This window comes from Stigmatopora nigra, chromosome 4 (assembly GCF_051989575.1).
Source record: "Stigmatopora nigra isolate UIUO_SnigA chromosome 4, RoL_Snig_1.1, whole genome shotgun sequence".
In the NCBI taxonomy this organism is placed as follows: Eukaryota; Metazoa; Chordata; class Actinopteri; order Syngnathiformes; family Syngnathidae; genus Stigmatopora; species Stigmatopora nigra.
In genome coordinates this window covers 180,933-200,488 of record NC_135511.1, presented here as the reverse complement: position 1 = coordinate 200,488, position 19,556 = coordinate 180,933, and the positions used below count along the sequence as shown (strand labels likewise).

Below are 19,556 nucleotides of genomic sequence, written 5' to 3'. Positions count from 1 at the left end.
CTTTAGACGTTTGTCGGGTTATTTGATTTCATTTTGCCGTACACTTGCCCACGGCAAAGTGCGTGGGAGCTCGGCTTTCGTCAAATTCTCTTTGGACCGCGGGGGGCCGGCGAGCCATCGTCCGTCGCCGTCCGTGGGAAGCGAGGGCCGGATGATTGCTAACTCGGGGTGCGCACTCGTCATGTATCTGGAGGCGTGGTCGTCCGGGTGGTCGTAATGAGGCGAGCCGCCCCGTTTGGACGAGCCGGACAGAGAGAGATGAGCCGAGAGCCGGCCATGGATTTTTAGCCTCCCAAACGTGCTTAGTTGAAAAGGTGTTGATGATGAGCGATGGCTAACGGCGTCTTGCTTTAATCAACTCCCGGCCCACAACTTCGGGGGAGGTCTCCTGCTGCCACTCTTCTTATTTGTTTCTCTCTCGCTCAGAACACCCATTTGCTCATTTGTTCAGGTAAATGAGAGTGGAGGAAGCCTGGGACTTTTTTACATGTACCTTCCAACGTCATCGTGCTTTTTTTTTTTTATCAGCGCCAAGCGGCTCGTCTCGTCGGCGCTAATCAACATTGATTGCGGCGCGTAATCCATGACAGTGATTCAGGGCGCTTGGCGGAATGCGTCTATCGACTGCAATCGGCTCCGATATGGCAGCACTTTGTCTGCGTCCAAAGTACACAAAAGAAATCAAACCCGTTTAGGCGTTTCATCCCAGGATTCCGTGTTGGGCTGCCTTTCCGCGAGCCGCCACAAGATGGCGCCGTTGAACCAGGGCTCTTAAAAGATGTTTTGGATGGAACATGTTTCTACGCTTTGACTAACTGTGAGCTCACCATCACTTTGACATTCTCTACCTTCGTATCGTAATATTTTTGTGCAGGGCACTTATTTTTCTAATGATTTATTCACTCCTTGGTTTCCTCGCAACTCTTCACTGAAATCTATTTTTCTCTTTTATAGGTATGCGCTGCTGATGATCATGTGTGTGTGTGTTCTTTACACCTCGGCATCTCACCGTGGTTATTCCCGTGGCGGGTTGGACTTGGATCATTGACGACAACAATTTGAGGAATCAACGCCGTTCCTCCCCGTCCAAATCTGGTCAAAGGTGAGCCATCGGAAATGTCACAATTCCACCACTCGAGGAAAGTTTTGAGCTTTGATGTCGGCGTGTCAGCCAGCCGGCCAGTTAGCTCCCCCGACAAAAAGTACAGTAAGGCGCGTATAAGTTTAGCGTCAGTGGCGGCGGCGGCCCGCGTGGCCACGCACGGCTGGGTGGCGTAATGAATGTTGATGAAGTAGAAAAGCCGCTTTAATCAGGACGGATCACCGTGCAGAGGTGGAGAATGTCAGCGAGAGCAGGCACAGCTGCTTGCTGAGAAATTCAATATTGACTGTCGGGATAAATGTCCCGCATATTCTCTCATGTGTCCCCGGGGCCGCCGCCGTATTATGCCTCTCACGTTAGAGGGCCCTAATTGGATTAAAAATGACTTGTTATCGGGAGAAAAAGCCGGCGCGATACGCCGTCATAATTATGGACTTTTGCCGGCGTCGGCCGGGACAAATATCAAAAGCGCCCGCCCTTTGATGGATGCCCTCTAGCCCGGGGGAAATCCACGAAATGGCCGCGCCGCGCGCGCTAACAAATGTCACGTCAAACTCTGCTTTTCTCGCCACTTTCAAAATGGCTTAGTTAGGATAGGCTCCGGCACCCCTTTGGCGACTTTCAGATGAAAATTGAATGTTTTTGCCACAAATATTCCATACAAACCTGGCATACTTTTGATCATTTTTAAGGATTTTAGAGGGGTTCGCTAACCTTGAGGATGATGCCAATTCAATGTTGTAATTTGTGTCTTCTTAGGAAAACTTGAAGGGGAAGAAGAAAGTCCTCATGGAAGCAACTCATTTGGTAAGTAGAGCTTCCACTCTTCTTACTTTTTCTTTTGGGAAATGGTATCGCGATAAAAAAAGGCCCCATTCAAAGTCGCCTCTGGTGGCGCCGGCGACAACACACACGGGCGTAGAATTGACGGCGATCCATCGGGCTTTGCTTTGGTGCGGCCATTAAGGCAAAATAAATGCGGCGTGCCATAAATCTGACAGCGTCTCATTCATACTGACGCGGGCTAAATTACACATAAAACCACTGATAACATCATCATTAAATATTGATTCTAAGGAAGCGCACCACCACAAGTCACACACGCGCACAGGCCGCGCTTACAAAACCCCACCATGTAGATCCAAGAGCGGGCTGGAGTGGGAGTTACGAGAGGTGACCGGAGATGAACGAGGAGGGAGGGAGAGAGGGAGGGAGAAAAAAAAAGATACAGCTATGGAGGAGGGATTTTTTCTTTTTTTTTTTTTCTTCACTGCGAGATTTAAAGCCGAGGCAGCGAGCAGATGTGAGTGTTGATGATGATGGATGTGGCTTGTTGAGATGCAAACTTGTTATGGTGCGCCAGAGGCCCTCTCTGGGGGCCCCCTCTCGGGGCCCCCACGTGTGTGCGTGCGTGTGACACCCCAGCGCCAATTTCTCCCCTTTTTATTTATGCATTTCTCTGCAAGTCATCAGCAGCAGCGTTCGTCCCCGTCCAAATGCCACTCCCTCTCTCCATGGCACTGAATCGGTTAACCGCTTGTATGCAAATCCAGCGCCACTTCAAATGCATCCATTTGATGCTTCTACCATAAAAGTATCCTGGCAGATTTTTGACTTTTTGTACGTTTTTTTTCATATCTTGGACCAAAGAGTTAGCTATGCGATTTTATTTTCCTAAGCTGAATATTTTGTAGGCGGAAGCATTCGTAAGTAGACGTCCCGCTGCTTGTATCCAAACACTCAAAGCTGGTGTCATCCGGTTGTAGCGCACACCCACAAAAGGAGCAGGTGTGTGGGTGTGTGTGGGTGTGTGTGTGGGTTGGTGTGTGTGAATGGGCCATCTGAAGGAGGCAAGCCGTAACCAGCTCGCCACTCTAACCATATAAAAGGTGCAGAACAGAAACACGCCAGTAATTGATTGCTAATTAGTCCTTTTGTTGTGGTGAGGCGTTGTCCCTACACACACACACACACACACACACACACACACACACACACACACACACACACGCACACACGCACACACACACACACGCACACACACACACACACACACACACACACACACACACGTACACACACATTGACACGCGCGGCTTGGCCCTTGGTTGACGCCACTCGAACCTCTGGCCCATCACAATTTCTGAGAGAAGCGCGGTTAAGCGAATGTTAATGAGGCTGTCGTTTTTTTGCCAAAAAATCCTTACTATACTATGTTCTTTTTGACACAAAAAGCCTTACTATACTATATTGTTTTTGACAAAAAAATACTATACAATGTCGTTTTTCTCACAAAAATACTATACTATGTCGTTTTTGACACAAAACGCCATACTATACTGTCGTTTTTGACACAAAAATACGATACAATGTCGTTTTTGACACAAAAATACTATACAATGTCGTTTTTCTCAAAAAGATACTATACTATGTCGTTTTTTTTAACAAAAAAAAGCCTTACTATACTATGTCGTTTTTTTTAACAAAAAACGCCTTACTATACTATGTCGTTTTTTTTAACAAAAAGCCTTACTATACTATGTCTTTTTTTTAACAAAAAAGCCTTATTATACTATGTCGTTTTTTAACAAAAAAAGCCTTAGTATACTATGTCGTTTTTTTAACAAAAAAAGCCTTACTATACTATGTCGTTTTTTTTAACAAAAAAGCCTTACTATACTATGTCGTTTTTTTTAACAAAAAAAGCCTTACTATACTATGTCGTTTTTTTTAACAAAAAAAGCCTTACTATACTATGCCGTTTTTTAAGAAAAAAAGCCTTACTATACTATGTTGTTTTTTAAGAAAAAAAAGCCTTACTATACTATGTCGTTTTTTTACAAAAAAAAGCCTTACTATACTATGTCGTTTTTTTTTAACAAAAAAAGCCTTACTATACTATGTCGTTTTTTAAGAAAAAAAAGCCTTACTATACTATGTCGTTTTTTTAAGAAAAAAAAGCCTTACAATACTATGTCGTTTTTGAACAAAAAAAGCCTTAATTTACTATGTGGTTTTTTAACAAAAAAAAACTTACTATACTATGTCGTTTTTTAAGAAAAAAAAGCCTTACTATACTATGTCGTTTTTTAAGAAAAAAAGCCTTACTATACTATGTCGTTTTTTAACAAAAAAAGCCTTACTATACTATGTCGTTTTTTAAGAAAAAAAAGCCTTACTATACTATGTCGTTTTTTAACAAAAAAAAGCCTTACTATATTATGTCGTTTTTTAAGAAAAAAAAGCCTTACTATACTATGTCGTTTTTTAAGAAAAAAAGCCCTGCTTTACTATGTCGTTTTTTAAGAAAAAAAGCCTTACTATACCATGTCGTTTTTTAAGAAAAAAAAGCCTTACTATACTATGTCGTTTTTTTAAGAAAAAAAAGCCTTACTATACTATGTCGTTTTTTTAAGAAAAAAAAGCCTTACTATACTATGTCGTTTTTTAAGAAAAAAAAGCCTTACTATACTATGTCGTTTTTTTTCACAAAAAAAGCCTTACTATACTATGTCGTTTTTTTAACAAAAAAGCCTTACTATACTATGTCGTTTTTTAAGAATAAAAAGTCTTACTATACTATGTCGTTTTTTAAGAATAAAAAGCCTTACTATACTATGTCGTTTTTTTCACAAAAAAGCCTTACTATACTATGTCGTTTTTTAAGAATAAAAAGCCTTACTATACTATGTCGTTTTTTTTCACAAAAAAGCCTTACTATACTATGTCGTTTTTTTTTAACAAAAAAGCCTTACTATACTATGTCGTTTTTTAAGAAAAAAAAGCCTTACTATACTATGTCGTTTTTTAACAAAAAAAAGCCTTACTATACTATGTCATTTTTTAAGAAAAAAAAGCCTTACTATACTATGTCGTTTTTTAAGAAAAAAAAGCCCTACTATACTATGTCGTTTTTTAAGAGAAAAAAGCCTTACTATACTATGTCGTTTTTTAAGAAAAAAAGCCTTACTATATTATGTCGTTTTTTAAGAAAAAAAGCCTTACTATACTATGTCGTTTTTTAAGAAAAAAAAGCCTTACTATACTATGTCGTTTTTTCAGAAAAAAAGCCTTACTATACTATGTCGTTTTTTAAGAATAAAAAGCCTTACTATACTATGTCGTTTTTTTCACAAAAAAGCCTTACTATACTATGTCGTTTTTTTAACAAAAAAAGCCTTACTATACTATGTCGTTTTTTTAACAAAAAAGCCTTACTATACTGTGTCGTTTTTTAACAAAAAAAGCCTTACTATAACTATGTCGTTTTTTTCACAAAAAAAAACCTTACTATACTATGTCGTTTTTTTTTTTTAAAAAAGCCTTACTATACTATGTCGTTTTTTAAGAAAAAACGCCTTACTTTACTATGTCTTTTTTAAGAAAAAAAGCCTTACTATACTGTCGTTTTTTAAGAAAAGCCTTACTATACTATGTCGTTTTTTAAGAAAAGCCTTACTATACTATGTCGTTTTTTAAGAAAAAAAGCCTTACTCTACTGTTGTTTTTTAAGAAAAAAAGCCTTACTATTACTGTCGTTTTTTAAGAAAAAAAAGCCTTACTATACTATGTCGTTTTTTAAGAAAAAAAGCCTTACTATACTATGTCGTTTTTTAAGAAAAAAAGCCTTACTATACTATGTCGTTTTTTAAGAAAAAAAGCCTTACTATACTATGTCGTTTTTTAAGAAAAAAAGCCTTACTATACTATGTCGTTTTTTTTACAAAAAAAGCCTTACTATACTATGTCGTTTTTTTAAGAAAAAAAAGCCTTACTATACTATGTCGTTTTTTCAGAAAAAAAGCCTTACTATACTATGTCGTTTTTTAAGAATAAAAAGCCTTACTATACTATGTCGTTTTTTTAACAAAAAAGCCTTACTATACTATGTCGTTTTTTTAACAAAAAAAGCCTTACTATACTATGTCGTTTTTTTAACAAAAAAGCCTTACTATACTATGTCGTTCTTTTAAGAATAAAAGCCTTACTATACTGTGTCGTTTTTTAACAAAAAAAGCCTTACTATAACTATGTCGTTTTTTTCACAAAAAAAGCCTTACTATACTATGTCGTTTTTTTTTTAAAAAAGCCTTACTATACTATGTCGTTTTTTAAAGAAAAAACGCCTTACTTTACTATGTCGTTTTTTAAGAAAAAAAGCCTTACTATACTGTCGTTTTTTAAGAAAAGCCTTACTATACTATGTCGTTTTTTAAGAAAAAAAGCCTTACTATACTATGTCGTTTTTTCAGAAAAAAAGCCTTACTATACTATGTCGTTTTTTAAGAATAAAAAGCCTTACTATACTATGTCGTTTTTTTCACAAAAAAGCCTTACTATACTATGTCGTTTTTTAAGAAAAAAAAGCCTTACTATACTATGTCGTTTTTTAAGAAAAAAAAGCCTTACTATACTATGTCGTTTTTTAAGAAAAAAAAGCCCTACTATACTATGTCGTTTTTTAAGAGAAAAAAGCCTTACTATACTATGTCGTTTTTTAAGAAAAAAAAGCCTTACTATATTATGTCGTTTTTTAAGAAAAAAAAGCCTTACTATACTATGTCGTTTTTTAAGAAAAAAAGCCTTACTATACTATGTCGTTTTTTAAGAAAAAAAGCCTTACTATACTATGTCGTTTTTTTCAGAAAAAAAGCCTTACTATACTATGTCGTTTTTTAAGAATAAAAAGCCTTACTATACTATGTCGTTTTTTAAGAATAAAAAGCCTTACTATACTATGTCGTTTTTTTAACAAAAAAAGCCTTACTCTACTATGTCGTTTTTTAACAAAAAAAGCCTTACTATACTGTCATTTTTTAAGAAAAAAAGCCTTACTATACTATGTCGTTTTTTAAGAAAAAAAAGCCTTACTATACTATGTCGTTTTTTTAACAAAAAAGCCTTACTATACTATTTCATTTTTTAAGAATAAAAAGTCTTACTATACTATGTCGTTTTTTTAACAAAAAAAAAGCCTTACTATACTATGTCGTTTTTTTCACAAAAAAAGCCATACTATACTGTCGTTTTTTAAAAAAAAAGCCTTACTATACTATGTCGTTTTTTAAGAAAAAACGCCTTACTTTACTATGTCGTTTTTTAAGAAAAAAAGCCTTACTATACTATGTCGTTTTTTTTAACAAAAAAAGCCTTACTATACTATGTCGTTTTTTTTAACAAAAAAAGCCTTACTATACTATGTCGGACCCGCAGGTGCCCCCTTCGCATTAACCCAACTGCGCAATTAGTCTCGCTCTCTGGTGGGTTAATGACTTTGTGGAAATATGCGAGGCGCTTCTCATTCCACCATTTCTGCTGCACTGCACTGATGAGAGGGTAACAAAGATGATTTCCCCTGCTCTAAAGAAGTGGGGAAAAAAAGGATTGATCTTCATGATCAATTGGACCGCAAGTAAGACATCAGACAATGCTTTAAAAGTGCTTTAATTTTGTGTTGTGTTGTGAAATTGGTACAAAGCCGTCCGTGTGATGCGTGGGGCTGTAAGATCAAACATTGAATAAGAAATGCCTCAAGTAATATAGCACATACAATAAGTTAAAACATGTCACACTAGAATGTTTCCTTTATCTACACAAAAAACACCCTCAAACCGAGTTTAGGCCTAGACTGAAGAAAGATGGCTCTTTTCCCCAAGTAGTGAGCCAAAGAATAGTTTCCAGATGCGCCAGGAGATAGACCTAACCCGAATGGAGCCCAGGAAAGCGAAAAGCCCCACCCCAAAAACCCACCCACCCCACCCCAACCCTCCCCAGGCATGCAGAGTGATGCGCGCGCGCGCCCGTGAATCGGGCGGCGCACGCGGGCTTGACGGGAGCGCAAACGAGGCCGTGTCCATTTCATAAATAACCGTTGGACGTCATAACACAAGTTCACTCAAACACAACATTACAAATCAAGCCCGGCCGGGTCCTAGCCTCGTTTTTTTTCTTCTTTTTTTTAAATTCGGGGCCAGCGCGTGGCGATAATGGGGTTACGTATATAGAAGCGGGGTGGTGGTGGTGGTGGTTATTGTTGTGGTGGACTGTTTTTAATTTGTTTTTTTGTTTTTTCTCCTCCTCTTCTCCCATGGGCTCCCTCTCCTCCTCCTCCTACTCCTCCTCCTGACCCCTTGTCACCTCCTCCCCTCCGACCCACCCACGTCTCAGGTGAAACTCATGGACACAGTGTGCTCCAGCGCCTTTCGCCGCAGGGAGGCGATGCTGGTCCCTCGCCACATGTCACTGTCCGGGGAGCCGCCGCACAGCTGCGGCGAGCCCGACACGTTGCCCGGCCCCGAGAGCGACGCCGACATGCCGGGGAAAGGCGACTGGTACAGGTGCGACTGCAGGCCCGAGCCGTTGGACGACAGGCCGTTGGAGAGGCCCATGGAGTTGGGCGGCGGCGGCGGGCCGTGACCGTGCCCGTGGCCGTGACCGTGCCCATGGCCCAGGCTGCACTGCGACAGCGACTGCGCCATCCCCGGCGGCGGCTGGCGACCCAACGCCGGCGGCAGCTGCAGCTGCGACACGCCCGGCATACCGGCGGCGGCCCAACGCGAGTCGTTGGCGTGGAAGGAGCACAGGCTGTTCTCCATGGCGGCGGCCGCCGCCGCTGCCGAGAACTGCGGCGGCAGGCCCGGCGTGGGCAGCAGCGTGCCCGGGGCGCGGAACACGTTGGTGGTCTTCTTCCGCTTCTTCCACTTGGCGCGACGGTTCTGGAACCACACCTGCAAAAGAAAACCAAAAAAATGTCCTCAATAAAAGACATGGCCATTTTAAGGTGACCTCTTCATTCAAGCAGAATCATTTGTACCCATTTCATAGGCCCGTCATTTTGACAATTTTCTTGGATTGAGCTCCAATTTCAAGTTTTTGGGTGTAACGTTTGGCATATCTGTCTTTTCAGGTCGAAAAATGGCACTCACTTCAACAAAAAAGCCCACTTTGCCTGTTACGAGTATGCTCGGACTCAGGCAATTAAGTCGGGCCCCGTGGCTAAGTGGTTAGTGCGTGGGCCTCACAGCCATGGACCTGCGGCTGCGTGGGTACACGTCCCGGCCTCCAAATACCAAGATGCCAGTAGATTTTGATATTACCTAGGTTAGCCTTTGAGAAGCAGTGGGATCTCTTACACAAGATCTAATGAGGGCCCGTGGCCTAAGTGGTCAGTGCGTTGCACTTGGAAGCGTGGAGTTGTGGCTGCGTGGGTTCACATCCCAGTCCCTCCTTTGTGGAGTTTGCTCTGTGATCACTGATTCAGTGTTAGGGTTGGATTTTGGGTGCACCAAAGTCTTGGTGTCCCCTCCCCCACCAGAAGTGGAGAAGTGCATCCAAAATGGAACCCCAAAGCAGTGGCCAGCTGATGGCAGGGCAAACTCCACACAGGACAGACTGGGATGTGAACCCACGCAGCCAGAGCTCCACGCTTCCTAGTGCGACGCACTAACCACCTGAGCCACGGGACTCCAATAGATCTGGTACAAATTACAGATCCCACGGCTTCTCAAAGGTTAACCTTGGTAATATATAAGAATTTACAGCACCTGGTACTTGGACACGGACCGGGATGCGAACCCACGCGGCCACAGCTGCATAGCTGTGAGGCCAACACACTAACCACTTAACCACGGGGCCCGTCTTCCATGACTGACTGAGTCCAAGCATAAAGCGCCTGGAAGTGGAGAGCATTTGTTGACCTACAAAGAGAGAAATGGCAAAGATTACACGCAAAAGAGCACATAAGAGCAAGCTTACAGCACCTGTTTTTGCCAGGCAGTCACCCATCCAAGTACTAACCGGGGCCAAACCCGCTTAGTTTCCAAGATCACACACATTTTCAGGGTAGAATGCCATAGATGTAATGCCATATTTTGAGCCTCGCGTAGGATTTTGGCAAAAGCAAACTGTGACCTGTTTAGTGCACATTTTCCATTTGATTTTGGCCCGCAAATCCAATCCAAAATGTTTGATCCCATTTCATTTTAGTTAACATTTCCACGGAGGGGTTACCGTTAACTCCGATTAAATTCCTCTCGGGCGAGCGACGATAAAAAAGCAAGACGGTTTTTGCGGCGCGACAACACAAAAGGCGTCGCTCGTAAAGATTTCATCATGCGAGCGAGGGAGGCTGATCACCTCGCTATGGCGCACACACACACGCGTGCGTGCGTGCGTGCGTGCGTGCGGCCAAGCGTGACGCCGCATGCAGCCGAGGTTATTACATGAGCACCACCAAGAAAAATGCAATTTCTCATCCCGTTGAAAAAACAAAAAAAAGGACCACTACTATAGATATTCTCCTCGAATTCTATTAAGAGCTTGTTGATGGAATATTTATTTGGACGAAGGCTAGCGAGCGAGCGCGCGGCGGGCGTCTTGGTCGTCCGTTTCAGCAAATTATGGCAAAGCTTTAACTGTTTTTTTTTATCGCTTGCTTAATTAGGCGTTCCTTCGCAATATAATAAAGAAGAACTCCGAGTAGCCGTTTATTTCTAATTGACGTTTACATTTGGGAAAGATTTTTTTTCTTTAATTCGATCATTTTGTTTTATTGTTACCTGCTGCACACTGGCGTAATGAGAAATATGTTTTTGCCATGAATGTATTATTATTTTTTTTAACGATGACTTTTTTTTTTTAAATGTATAACGTTTTCTAAAATTCAAGTAACACAATTTACATTTCAATACCGTCAAACGGAATAAAGTGTGCTTTCTTTTTTGTCTACTTCGGAATGTCAATGATGATATATAAATATATTGCTATGTTTACAGGGTGTTAAAAAAATACCAAATATTGACGTCATCATTAAATGAAATGACCCTTATTTTTGTAAACCTTTGAGGAGAAATAATCCATTTGTGTTTGCACTTGGATTATAAAATATCAACATTTTTTTAAATGCAATGTTCCTCTCTGTATGAACATTTATCACTTCATTTAGTTTTTGGGGATGCCATGAAACATTTTCTTGTTTTTTTCCCCCACCTTAGTCATTTAGCTCACATTTCACAATACGGTCTCATATTTATTTTACAAAAGTCGATCGGAGGAGTTTGATGAAAAAAATAAATACATAAAAGTGGGTACTAACGGTTTTGAATTGAATTCAATGTTTTTTTTAATTATAATTAGACAAGCATAATGAAATTTAAAGCTTCTCTTACGGGCAATTGAACCGATTTGATTTAATCTTAGTCATATTTCACATAATGATCGCATATTTATTTGTACAGAAAAAAAACGAAATGGAGGTTAGATTTTAACGATTGTATTTATTTCTTGCAGGCTGCAATGAGACTATTCTTGATTTTATTCCACTTTAGGCATTAGCTCATATTGCGGAAAATGTTCCTATTTTTTTTTTTAAATTACAAAACAAAATCTGAGAAGTGAATGCAAATTTTAGTTGAATGAAAAATAAAAGAAATGAAGCTTTGTCGTTTGGAAACTATTTTTTTCTTTTTCGTAGGCTGCAATGAAACCATTTCTGTAAACGTTTAACTCGCATTTAATACAATGTTGGCATTTGGTCATTTTATAAAACTAAATCGGAGGAGTTTTTCTGAGTTTTAGTTTGATGAAAAGAAGAACGAAATGAAAACCAAACTACATTTTAGTTTTTTTGTTTCACCTTGGTCATTTAGCTCATATTTTAAATCGTGCTCGGCTGTTTATTGCACAATATATAATCCGAGGAGTTTATCCGGATTTTAGTTTAATGGAATTGAAAATAAAAATGAAATGTCGGCGAGTTTGGCACTGATGCGTCTCCAAAATATTTTTTTATTGGTCGTAGGTTGTCGTGAAATATTTTTCTGTTGGCATGTTTACTTTACAAAAATGAGTTGATTCGAGTTGTAGCTGACGAAATCATCAAACTATTTGTTTCTTTTTCGCAAGCTGCAATAAAATCTTGCCTTTTCACCTCAACTCAAATTGAACACAAAGTCGCCATTTTAATTTTGCAATATTTAATCCGAGTTAAGGCAAGTAAAATAACGAAATTATTTTTGGAATAAATAATTATTTGACGATCATTTAGACGGACGTAAAGATCGACGAAATAAAGTAGAGTTTTGCATGTTTTTTTTCTTTCCGGCGAGCCGAAATGACGTATTTGTGAAAAGAAAAGAAAATGGCTGACCTGAACTCTGGATTCGGTGAGTCCGATCCTGAGCGCCAGTTCCTCTCGCATGAAGATGTCCGGGTAGTGAGTCTTGGCGAAGCTTCGTTCCAATTCGTTGAGTTGCGCCGGCGTGAAGCGGGTCCGGTGGCGTTTTTGTTTTTGTTGACTGGCCTGGCTGTTGGAATTTTGTTGTTGTTGTTGTTGTTGCTGCTGCTGCTGCTGCTGGCCAGTTTGCTGCTGCTGCTGCTGCTTGTCGGGCTCCTTCCCGTTCACAGGCATACCGGCTGAATTGGAGCCCACCGTCGCCATATCTTCGCCCGGCAGCAGCGTGGCTCCCTCTACCACCGAGTCGGCACCTCCACCGCCGCCGCCGCCGGGGGCCATGTTGTCTCCCGGATGTCCCGGCTCCGGCACCCCTCCACCGAGCCGACACTTGAGAGCCTCTCGGTGTCCCAGTAGGTCGGCCGCATCTTTCATCCCTGAGAGGAGGCAGACTGTCAATAAAGCCCCCCCCAAAACAAAACAAATCAGGACCAAAAAATAAATGAACTTCATTTAGCTGGCCCGTCTTAATCACATTTATGCTGTCAAATGAGTCCTAATTCGGGCAAAACACTCGCACGTCATTAAATATGCACTCCATTGATCAGTGTATGTGTGTGTGTGGGTGGGCGCGTGCCCCCCCCCCCTCACACACACACACACGTACACGCTCACACTCACATGCACACGCGCGCACACACACACACACACACACAAGATGATGAAATAAATAAGAAGAAGTTAAAGTCTTACAGTGTAGTTTAGCTCCCGGGTTTAGAGCCGAGAACTCACCGAGCCGAGCATCCAGCAGGTCGGCGTGGGAGAGCATGGCGTAGCGCTCCAGGGCGAAAAGAGGTCCGGGCGCAAGGCTCCTGCAAACTTTGGGGGCAATTCAAGGGGCATAGATGTTGTAAATGAAGCAAAATTCGCTTTGTGCTTAAAAAAAGGAGCTCTCTTGCATTATAATGGCCCTTAGAAAGGCTGGGAGGCGCTTATTAGTCGAGCGACGCCGTCGGCTTCCTCAAATCACAACCAATCACAGGCCAGGATGTGGAAGCCAACAAAACCAACCCTAACCCGCCCACCTGTGCGTGTGTGTGTGCGAGCATGTTATTTTTAAAGTAAATGCGTGCATGCGGAGGGGGAGGGGGGTGTTGGCCAAAAAAAAAAATCAGTACAATTCAATTGTGCCGTAGCATCCTCTGATTTATTAGCGTTTTCATGCTCAAATTATTCCACCTTAAAGAAAAACGCTGCCGCTTGTTTGTTTATTTAACTCGTTCGGCGCTAACGTCCGACCCCGTTGACATAAACGGACGTCCAATCCATCAATACCGGCCGAGTTGACGATTTGGACGCCCGTCGACGTCCATGAGTTAAAACAAAAACGGAACAAGACAAATCGGTTCCGTAAAGCAAATGAAAGCAAGGCCAAAAAGACGGCGACATTCGTTCATTCGTTCGTTCGTTCGCTCGCTCGCTCACGGCAAAGAAAAACAAACAAATAGGCGTACCGGTCTCGGCTGGCAGGTGATTTGCGGAGACAAATGGACCAAGTAAATAAATAAAGGAGTACAGATGGACGGCGAACGTCGAATCCGCCCGCCGATCGGCCCGCTTTAACTGCCATCGACTTTTCCTCAAGGTGTCGCCAATTAAGAGGCATTTAGGGCCGCTTTTGCCTGCAAGAAAAAAGAAGAAAAAAAAAAATCACACACGCTCTGCAATTAAAACAAGGTACGACCATTGATCTGGGACTCGTCACGGCAGGAAAGGGGGGTTGGGAGGAATTTGCCCTTCTTTTTTTTAAAAAATCATTTCTCCCTCCCGTTTTTCTCCCCCTTTTCCTCCGCCGGGAGTGAGTGGACCGACCGGACTGGACGACAAAGGAGGCGCCCGATCGACGCCGCTCCATCTGTCGGGATGCAGAGATGCAGGGATGCAGGGATGCAGGGAGCGTGCAAACAAAAAACAAACAAAAAAAAAACAGAAGAAGCAGCAAATGGAGGTACTGTTGAAACAATCGGAACATCCGAAAATAAAAGGCCGTCGTGGTAATCATCGTCATTATTTTTTAGACCGTAAATTCAAAGAGGGAGGCTTAGGATTTAAACAAGCGCGCCAAGACCACGAAAGCAACGGGGGGAAATCAGCTAACCCAAATTCCAATTGTCGCTTCCATCGCTTCGAAGAATTTTTGCTGCAAGACCAAAAAAAAAATGGACATATTAATTGCATGCTATTAAATACCAGCTGCCTTTCAATGGCTCCATTATTTTTGAGCCCAAATCCAATGAGCAAATGTGTGGAAATGACACAAGATGGGAACATATTTGACGACAACAATAGCAATAATAATAATACAAAATAACAATAATAATAATGATAATAATAACAATAATAATAAAGACCTGAGACAAATAGTAGAGTCCATCTTTAGTTTTGCTTTGATTCTATTCATTAGTTTCAATCTCACATAAAAACATTGACTCGGCTGCAGCATTATTAACCAGCAAATGTCCCAATAACAACACGGACAATTAAAGGCACAGATAACTTGAATATTTTAAATCGGAAAATAGAACTAATAATAATAATAATCCAAGGGAATCCTTTAAATATTTACTTAATTCAGGGAAATGTACAACAATTTCATCCATAACATTGGATTTAAAATGAGGTGTATTTGTAACGATGGAGCAAATTAGATTTTTTCTTTCAAATTCGTGCGAAAATAAACAAATAATGCTTATGAAACGAGGGGACATTTTTTTTGCCATTGAAAAGATCGTCAATTGTGTATATTTGGAAGGCGTGTGGATTAAAAACAAACAAACTAAAATGTTTGTTTCGGCCAGAGGAAAGCCAAACACACACGTACGAACACACACGCACACCCACACGCGCGCACACGCGGGCAATATCTGCTGCCGAATCCAAGTTTATTGGGGTAATAAGAGGCAGACACTTGTACGGACGGCCTCTATGTCTCACTCAGCCTCTCTAACTGGACCAAGCACATCAATCTTTCTCGTTTACACTGGAAAGACTCGCGCGCCGTCCACGCGGGTTAATGCGCCGCATCTGAGTGCACGCCAGCCTTTCTCTCTCTCACACACACACGCACACATGCACACACACGCCTAGAGAGGAAATCCATGCTTAACAACAAAGCGTTGCAATTTTAAAGCTCCGTTGCAAACATTGACATCGCTGCAAAATGACAAAGACAGGATAGACAAATATTAACAAATATTAGTGATTTCCTCTTAGTATATTATTATATAATATTAGTATATATTAGTAAATAATATTAGTATATATTAGTAAACAATATCAGTATATATCAGTAAATAATATTAGTATATATCAGTATATAATATTAGTATATATTAGTACATAATATTAGTATATATTTGTACATAATATTAGTATATATTTGTACATAATATTAGTATATATGATTTTCCAATGACGTCCTCACATTCCATTTTTGGGAAGAATTTTGGGGAAGAACGTTGGTGGCATTTTTTAAATTTTTTTGGTTGTCGCAAATTTGCTGCATTTTGTCCAAATGGCTTCAACCCATTTTTTCCCTCTCCTCCAGAATAAGACAAGAAAATAAAGTGTTGGGGTTGGTATTAGGTCTATCACTTTTTAGGCACATACATTCACTTGGTTAAGGGGGGGGTGAATCGATTTTTTTCTTTCCATCCGGACAAACGCTTGAAATGGCATTTGCGTGTGCGCGCACGGTTGATGCGCCGGGCCCATTTCTCCGGCTGGATGGATGGATGGATGGCTCGTGACAGGCTTCCCTCGCCGGCGAGTGGGCTACACGGCCGCACGGGCGCCCGCATCCCCAGCCCCAATTAGGCCTGCCGCCCTCCGCGGCGGCGTGATCTATTTCGCATGGCGGTAATCACTGCCTCCAAATAAAATAATCAGCCAACAAGAGCCATTTCCTTAACGACGAAGAGCGGGAGTGTGTCACGCGGAGGGCCGTGGCCACGGACGGCGCCCAGCCGCGCTCGCCCTTTCTTAAAATAGCCACCAGGCAGAGAATGAGGGAAAAAGGACGCTTATTCAACGGCGGTAACAGTCAAAAGAAAAAGCAAAAGTTGGAGCAATACTTCTTACTAGTGGTGCCAATATGGAAAACAGACTGGATCATATCCAGGACCCACCGGAATTGGCCACCGCTGCCAAAAAAGGATGTGAAGCCCTCAATAACATGTCACAAAAATGGCAGGTCAAATCATTCCAGGTATACCAACAACCAGGGGGCTAAAATACAAACATATCAAGATCAAACTTGTTTTTGTTTGGGCATTACGTTTACTACGGATAGTCAATTTGGTCCAATTTCAATGGGACTTGAGCTGAGAAACAGCACCCTCACGCGTCCAATCACGCGTACTACACGTCGGGGAATGGCGGCTGCCTTCTGCCTACCAGTGGATTTGAGTGGAAGTACGGCAAGCTACTGCTTGTTTCCAGGTCCTTTTTGAATCGATACGAGAATATCGATATTTAGAAGAGGGGAAAAAATTCTTGTCATAAAAGGAATTTTAAGCAAAATCAAGGTAAAATGCCAGCCCACGGCGACAATTTGGCTAAGCGACGCGACAGATGACGCATTAACGTGCCTTATGGCGTTAAAAAAGAGCGGGGAAAGCAAAAGCCACTGGCGGCTTCTTCTCGCCAACGCCATGAATATTCATAGAAAGAGACCAGGACAAAAACAACGGCGTCCCATTTCCCACGTGACCAGCTTTGCAAATAACTGCAAGCGGCAGGCAGGCAGGCATTGGTCAGGGAGCGCATGCACCAGATCATTGGCACGATACGCAAGTGTATTATTTAGTATTCAGACCTCTTACCCGTGCCTGCCGGTCCTGGAAATGTCCCATTTACTTGATTAAACGGAACACTTAAAGGAGCTGAATTGGCTTGTGTTTGATTTGATACAAGTGTCGGGGCACCAAAAGCACGGCCGTTTGGAACTTGGAGTGCATCCCCCGCAAATGACAATCCACACGCACGCAAAGTGCACATTTCTCAACCGATTTATGGGGACGGCTTGCCGTTAAAGTGCGCTTAGCCTAGAAAGAACGCTAAAGGCCACCAATACCAACCCAAAAATATCGCTATTTAAAATAGGGAGAGCAGCGCATTTTCGGAAAGTTTCAAAGGTAAAATAAAAAGTGAAAAGGCTGGGCACACAGCCTTTCTGGCAAACAGAGTCCAATTGGGGGAAATGATGGGATGGATTAAGCGTTTAATATGCTCGTACGGTCTGGTAAGGGTGATGATCGACGCAACTTTTATCCGCAGAGCATTTGATGGCTTGCTTGGGGCCGACCGAGAAGGAACGCAGCGGCGTTGAATTCAATGCCTTTATTGTCCTTATCAGCAGATGGAAAGCTTCACCATAAAGTGCACCCATAAATAAGACCTCATAAAAAGATGAATATGTACATTAAAAATGAAGTCAGGTTGAAAAAAAGGGAGGGAGGGAGGGAGGGAGGGAGGGATTGGACTAAAGTGCTTTAGCAGCACGTGATGGTGGTTTTAGTGTTTTAGAATCAAAGTGCACTTACTTGTGTAAAAATAGGAGCATCTTGGTATTGTGATCCAAGGTGGAAGGAAGTAGCACATGCACGTCACCACCAGGGATTTCAACACAACTCCATGGAGCCAGCGGCTTGGCCTCTTGGAAGCCTTCGATTAAGGCCTCACCTTCCGGTCTTCCAGTCGGATGCATCTATTTGGACAGAATGCAAACGAGATGCTTATTATAAAGAAAAAAAAAATGTCAGCCCACTTCCAAGCGGGGCAACCAAAATCGAAATTTGATTGAATCTGTAACCGAGATACGATTTGGTCAGCGGGAGGCCGGTTGAACAAAAATGGATTTAGCAATGGCTACTTCGAACATTTGTTCAAGCCTTCATTTCTGTTATTTTATTTCTTGGATATGGTCTCGTGCTCAGAAAACAAATTTTCTCTCTTACGTGGCTGGCCTCCATTTGTGGAATGAGCCATTTATGATTTGTTCATTTAGCGTTTTGATACGGCCAACGGTTTGTTTCTGTTAACCACAAAAGCTCTGCCAATTGTGTTGGTGGCAAAAGAGGGGGAGGGGGGGGGATTTTGTTAGCTACGGCGCCCTCATTTCTTGTCTTTTCCGTTGGCTCCGTTTTGGTTGGAGTGCTGGTTGAGGGGAGGAGGTCTGTGCCTTCCTCCCTCCCTCCCTCAAGCCTTTTCTCCCTTTCTCCCTCCCTCCCTCAAGCCTTTTCTCCCTTTCTCCCTCCCTCCCTCAAGCCTTTTCTCCCTTTCTCCCTCCCTCCCTGGGCCACTTTTCCGCGGCGCTCTCCCCCTCCCAAGATTAATTGATCATCAATTTAGTTGTAATTTGGAGCAAGTCAGCTGGTAAATGGGGCAGTTTTCCCTGATTGTTAGTGAAATGTGTGCAAGTACATTGATAAATTTGGATTATTTATCAATTACAAGCAAATGAACTAAATCTATTGAATAAATTGCAACCTGATTGCCGTAATAGAGTTTGAAAATATGGCTATTGATAATGATTCCGGCTAATAGTCCTTTCCTCCGCCGCCCGCCGCCGCCGTTCGCCGCCGCCGCCGCCGCCGCCGCCTTGTCGGAAGCACAACACAAAAGTCATTTTTCACAGAATCAGCTGAGTGAGCGCCAGCTTGATCTTTCATTAATCAGTCGCATTAGCCAGCTGATATGGCGTAATGCGCCGCGCTTCCCTCGCAAAGACCGCCACGCTTTGTCATATTTTACCTCAATTACCAGTCATTTTGTTGTCTCGCGTCAAGCCGCCGCGTGTCACCGTTAGCATACGCTAAGGTAAGGCTCCCGGCCCCTCCCGCCCCGCCCCGCCCCGCCACCATTGGGGGAGCCCTCTTGCTTTCTCCACGCCGAGGGTGGAGCCCACTCTTTAAATGGACCTGCCATGGTGTTTGCCCAACGCTAATGGAAAAGCAGCTTGCTGGGAAACAAGGGTGGCAAGGGGGGGTTAATTGGAAATAGCTTAGCACCAAATGACAGCCTACCTGCAGACCAATCAGCAGCGGCCTTCTCTCCCCGCGTCAAATTGTCGGCCTCCGTGGCCGGACGTTCTTCCCTTGAGCGGAATGGCCAGAAAGAAAGCCAGGGGAAAGGACCCTTCTTCCTCAGCCTGAGCGCACCTGTCAACATAAGCGTGGTGAAAAAGGGAGAAAAAAAATGATAGAGATCAAATCACATTTGTTT

At 42.4% G+C, this 19,556-nt stretch overlaps 1 protein-coding gene across 6 annotated transcripts; it reads right to left on the bottom strand.

Moving 5' to 3' along the window:
• Nucleotides 1-7,917: 7,917 nt before the first annotated feature.
• LOC144195949 (homeobox protein orthopedia B-like) lies at nt 7,918-18,025 on the bottom strand. 6 transcript variants are annotated; one of them, XM_077715856.1, is made up of 6 exons: nt 17,876-17,948; nt 14,145-14,187; nt 13,787-13,954; nt 13,026-13,151; nt 12,249-12,724; nt 7,918-8,829 (listed from the first exon to the last, which is right to left on the bottom strand). In XM_077715856.1, exons 2-6 carry the CDS (start codon nt 14,185-14,187, stop codon nt 8,266-8,268), a joined length of 1,377 nt encoding a protein of 458 aa, XP_077571982.1. In that variant the 5' UTR covers nt 17,876-17,948; the 3' UTR covers nt 7,918-8,265. The 6 variants fall into 6 exon arrangements, with proteins under 6 accessions (XP_077571982.1, XP_077571979.1, XP_077571981.1 ...); XM_077715853.1 differs by lacking the exon at nt 14,145-14,187 and having other exon boundaries at nt 17,876-18,025; XM_077715855.1 differs by lacking the exon at nt 14,145-14,187 and having other exon boundaries at nt 12,249-12,709; nt 17,876-18,025.
• Nucleotides 18,026-19,556: the final 1,531 nt, after the last annotated feature.

Bases quoted from the DNA above. Each gene is read 5' to 3' on its own strand.
- LOC144195949 (XM_077715853.1), bottom strand. From the start codon at position 17,933: ATGTGCTACTTCCTTCCACCTTGGATCACAATACCAAGATGCTCCTAT. The intron at 13,152-13,786 runs GTACGCCTATTT...TTGCCCCCAAAG, and splicing joins TCACCTGCCAGCCGAGACCG to TTTGCAGGAGCCTTGCGCCC. The intron at 8,830-12,248 runs GTCAGCCATTTT...TTTCTTTTGCAG, and splicing joins TCACCGAATCCAGAGTTCAG to GTGTGGTTCCAGAACCGTCG.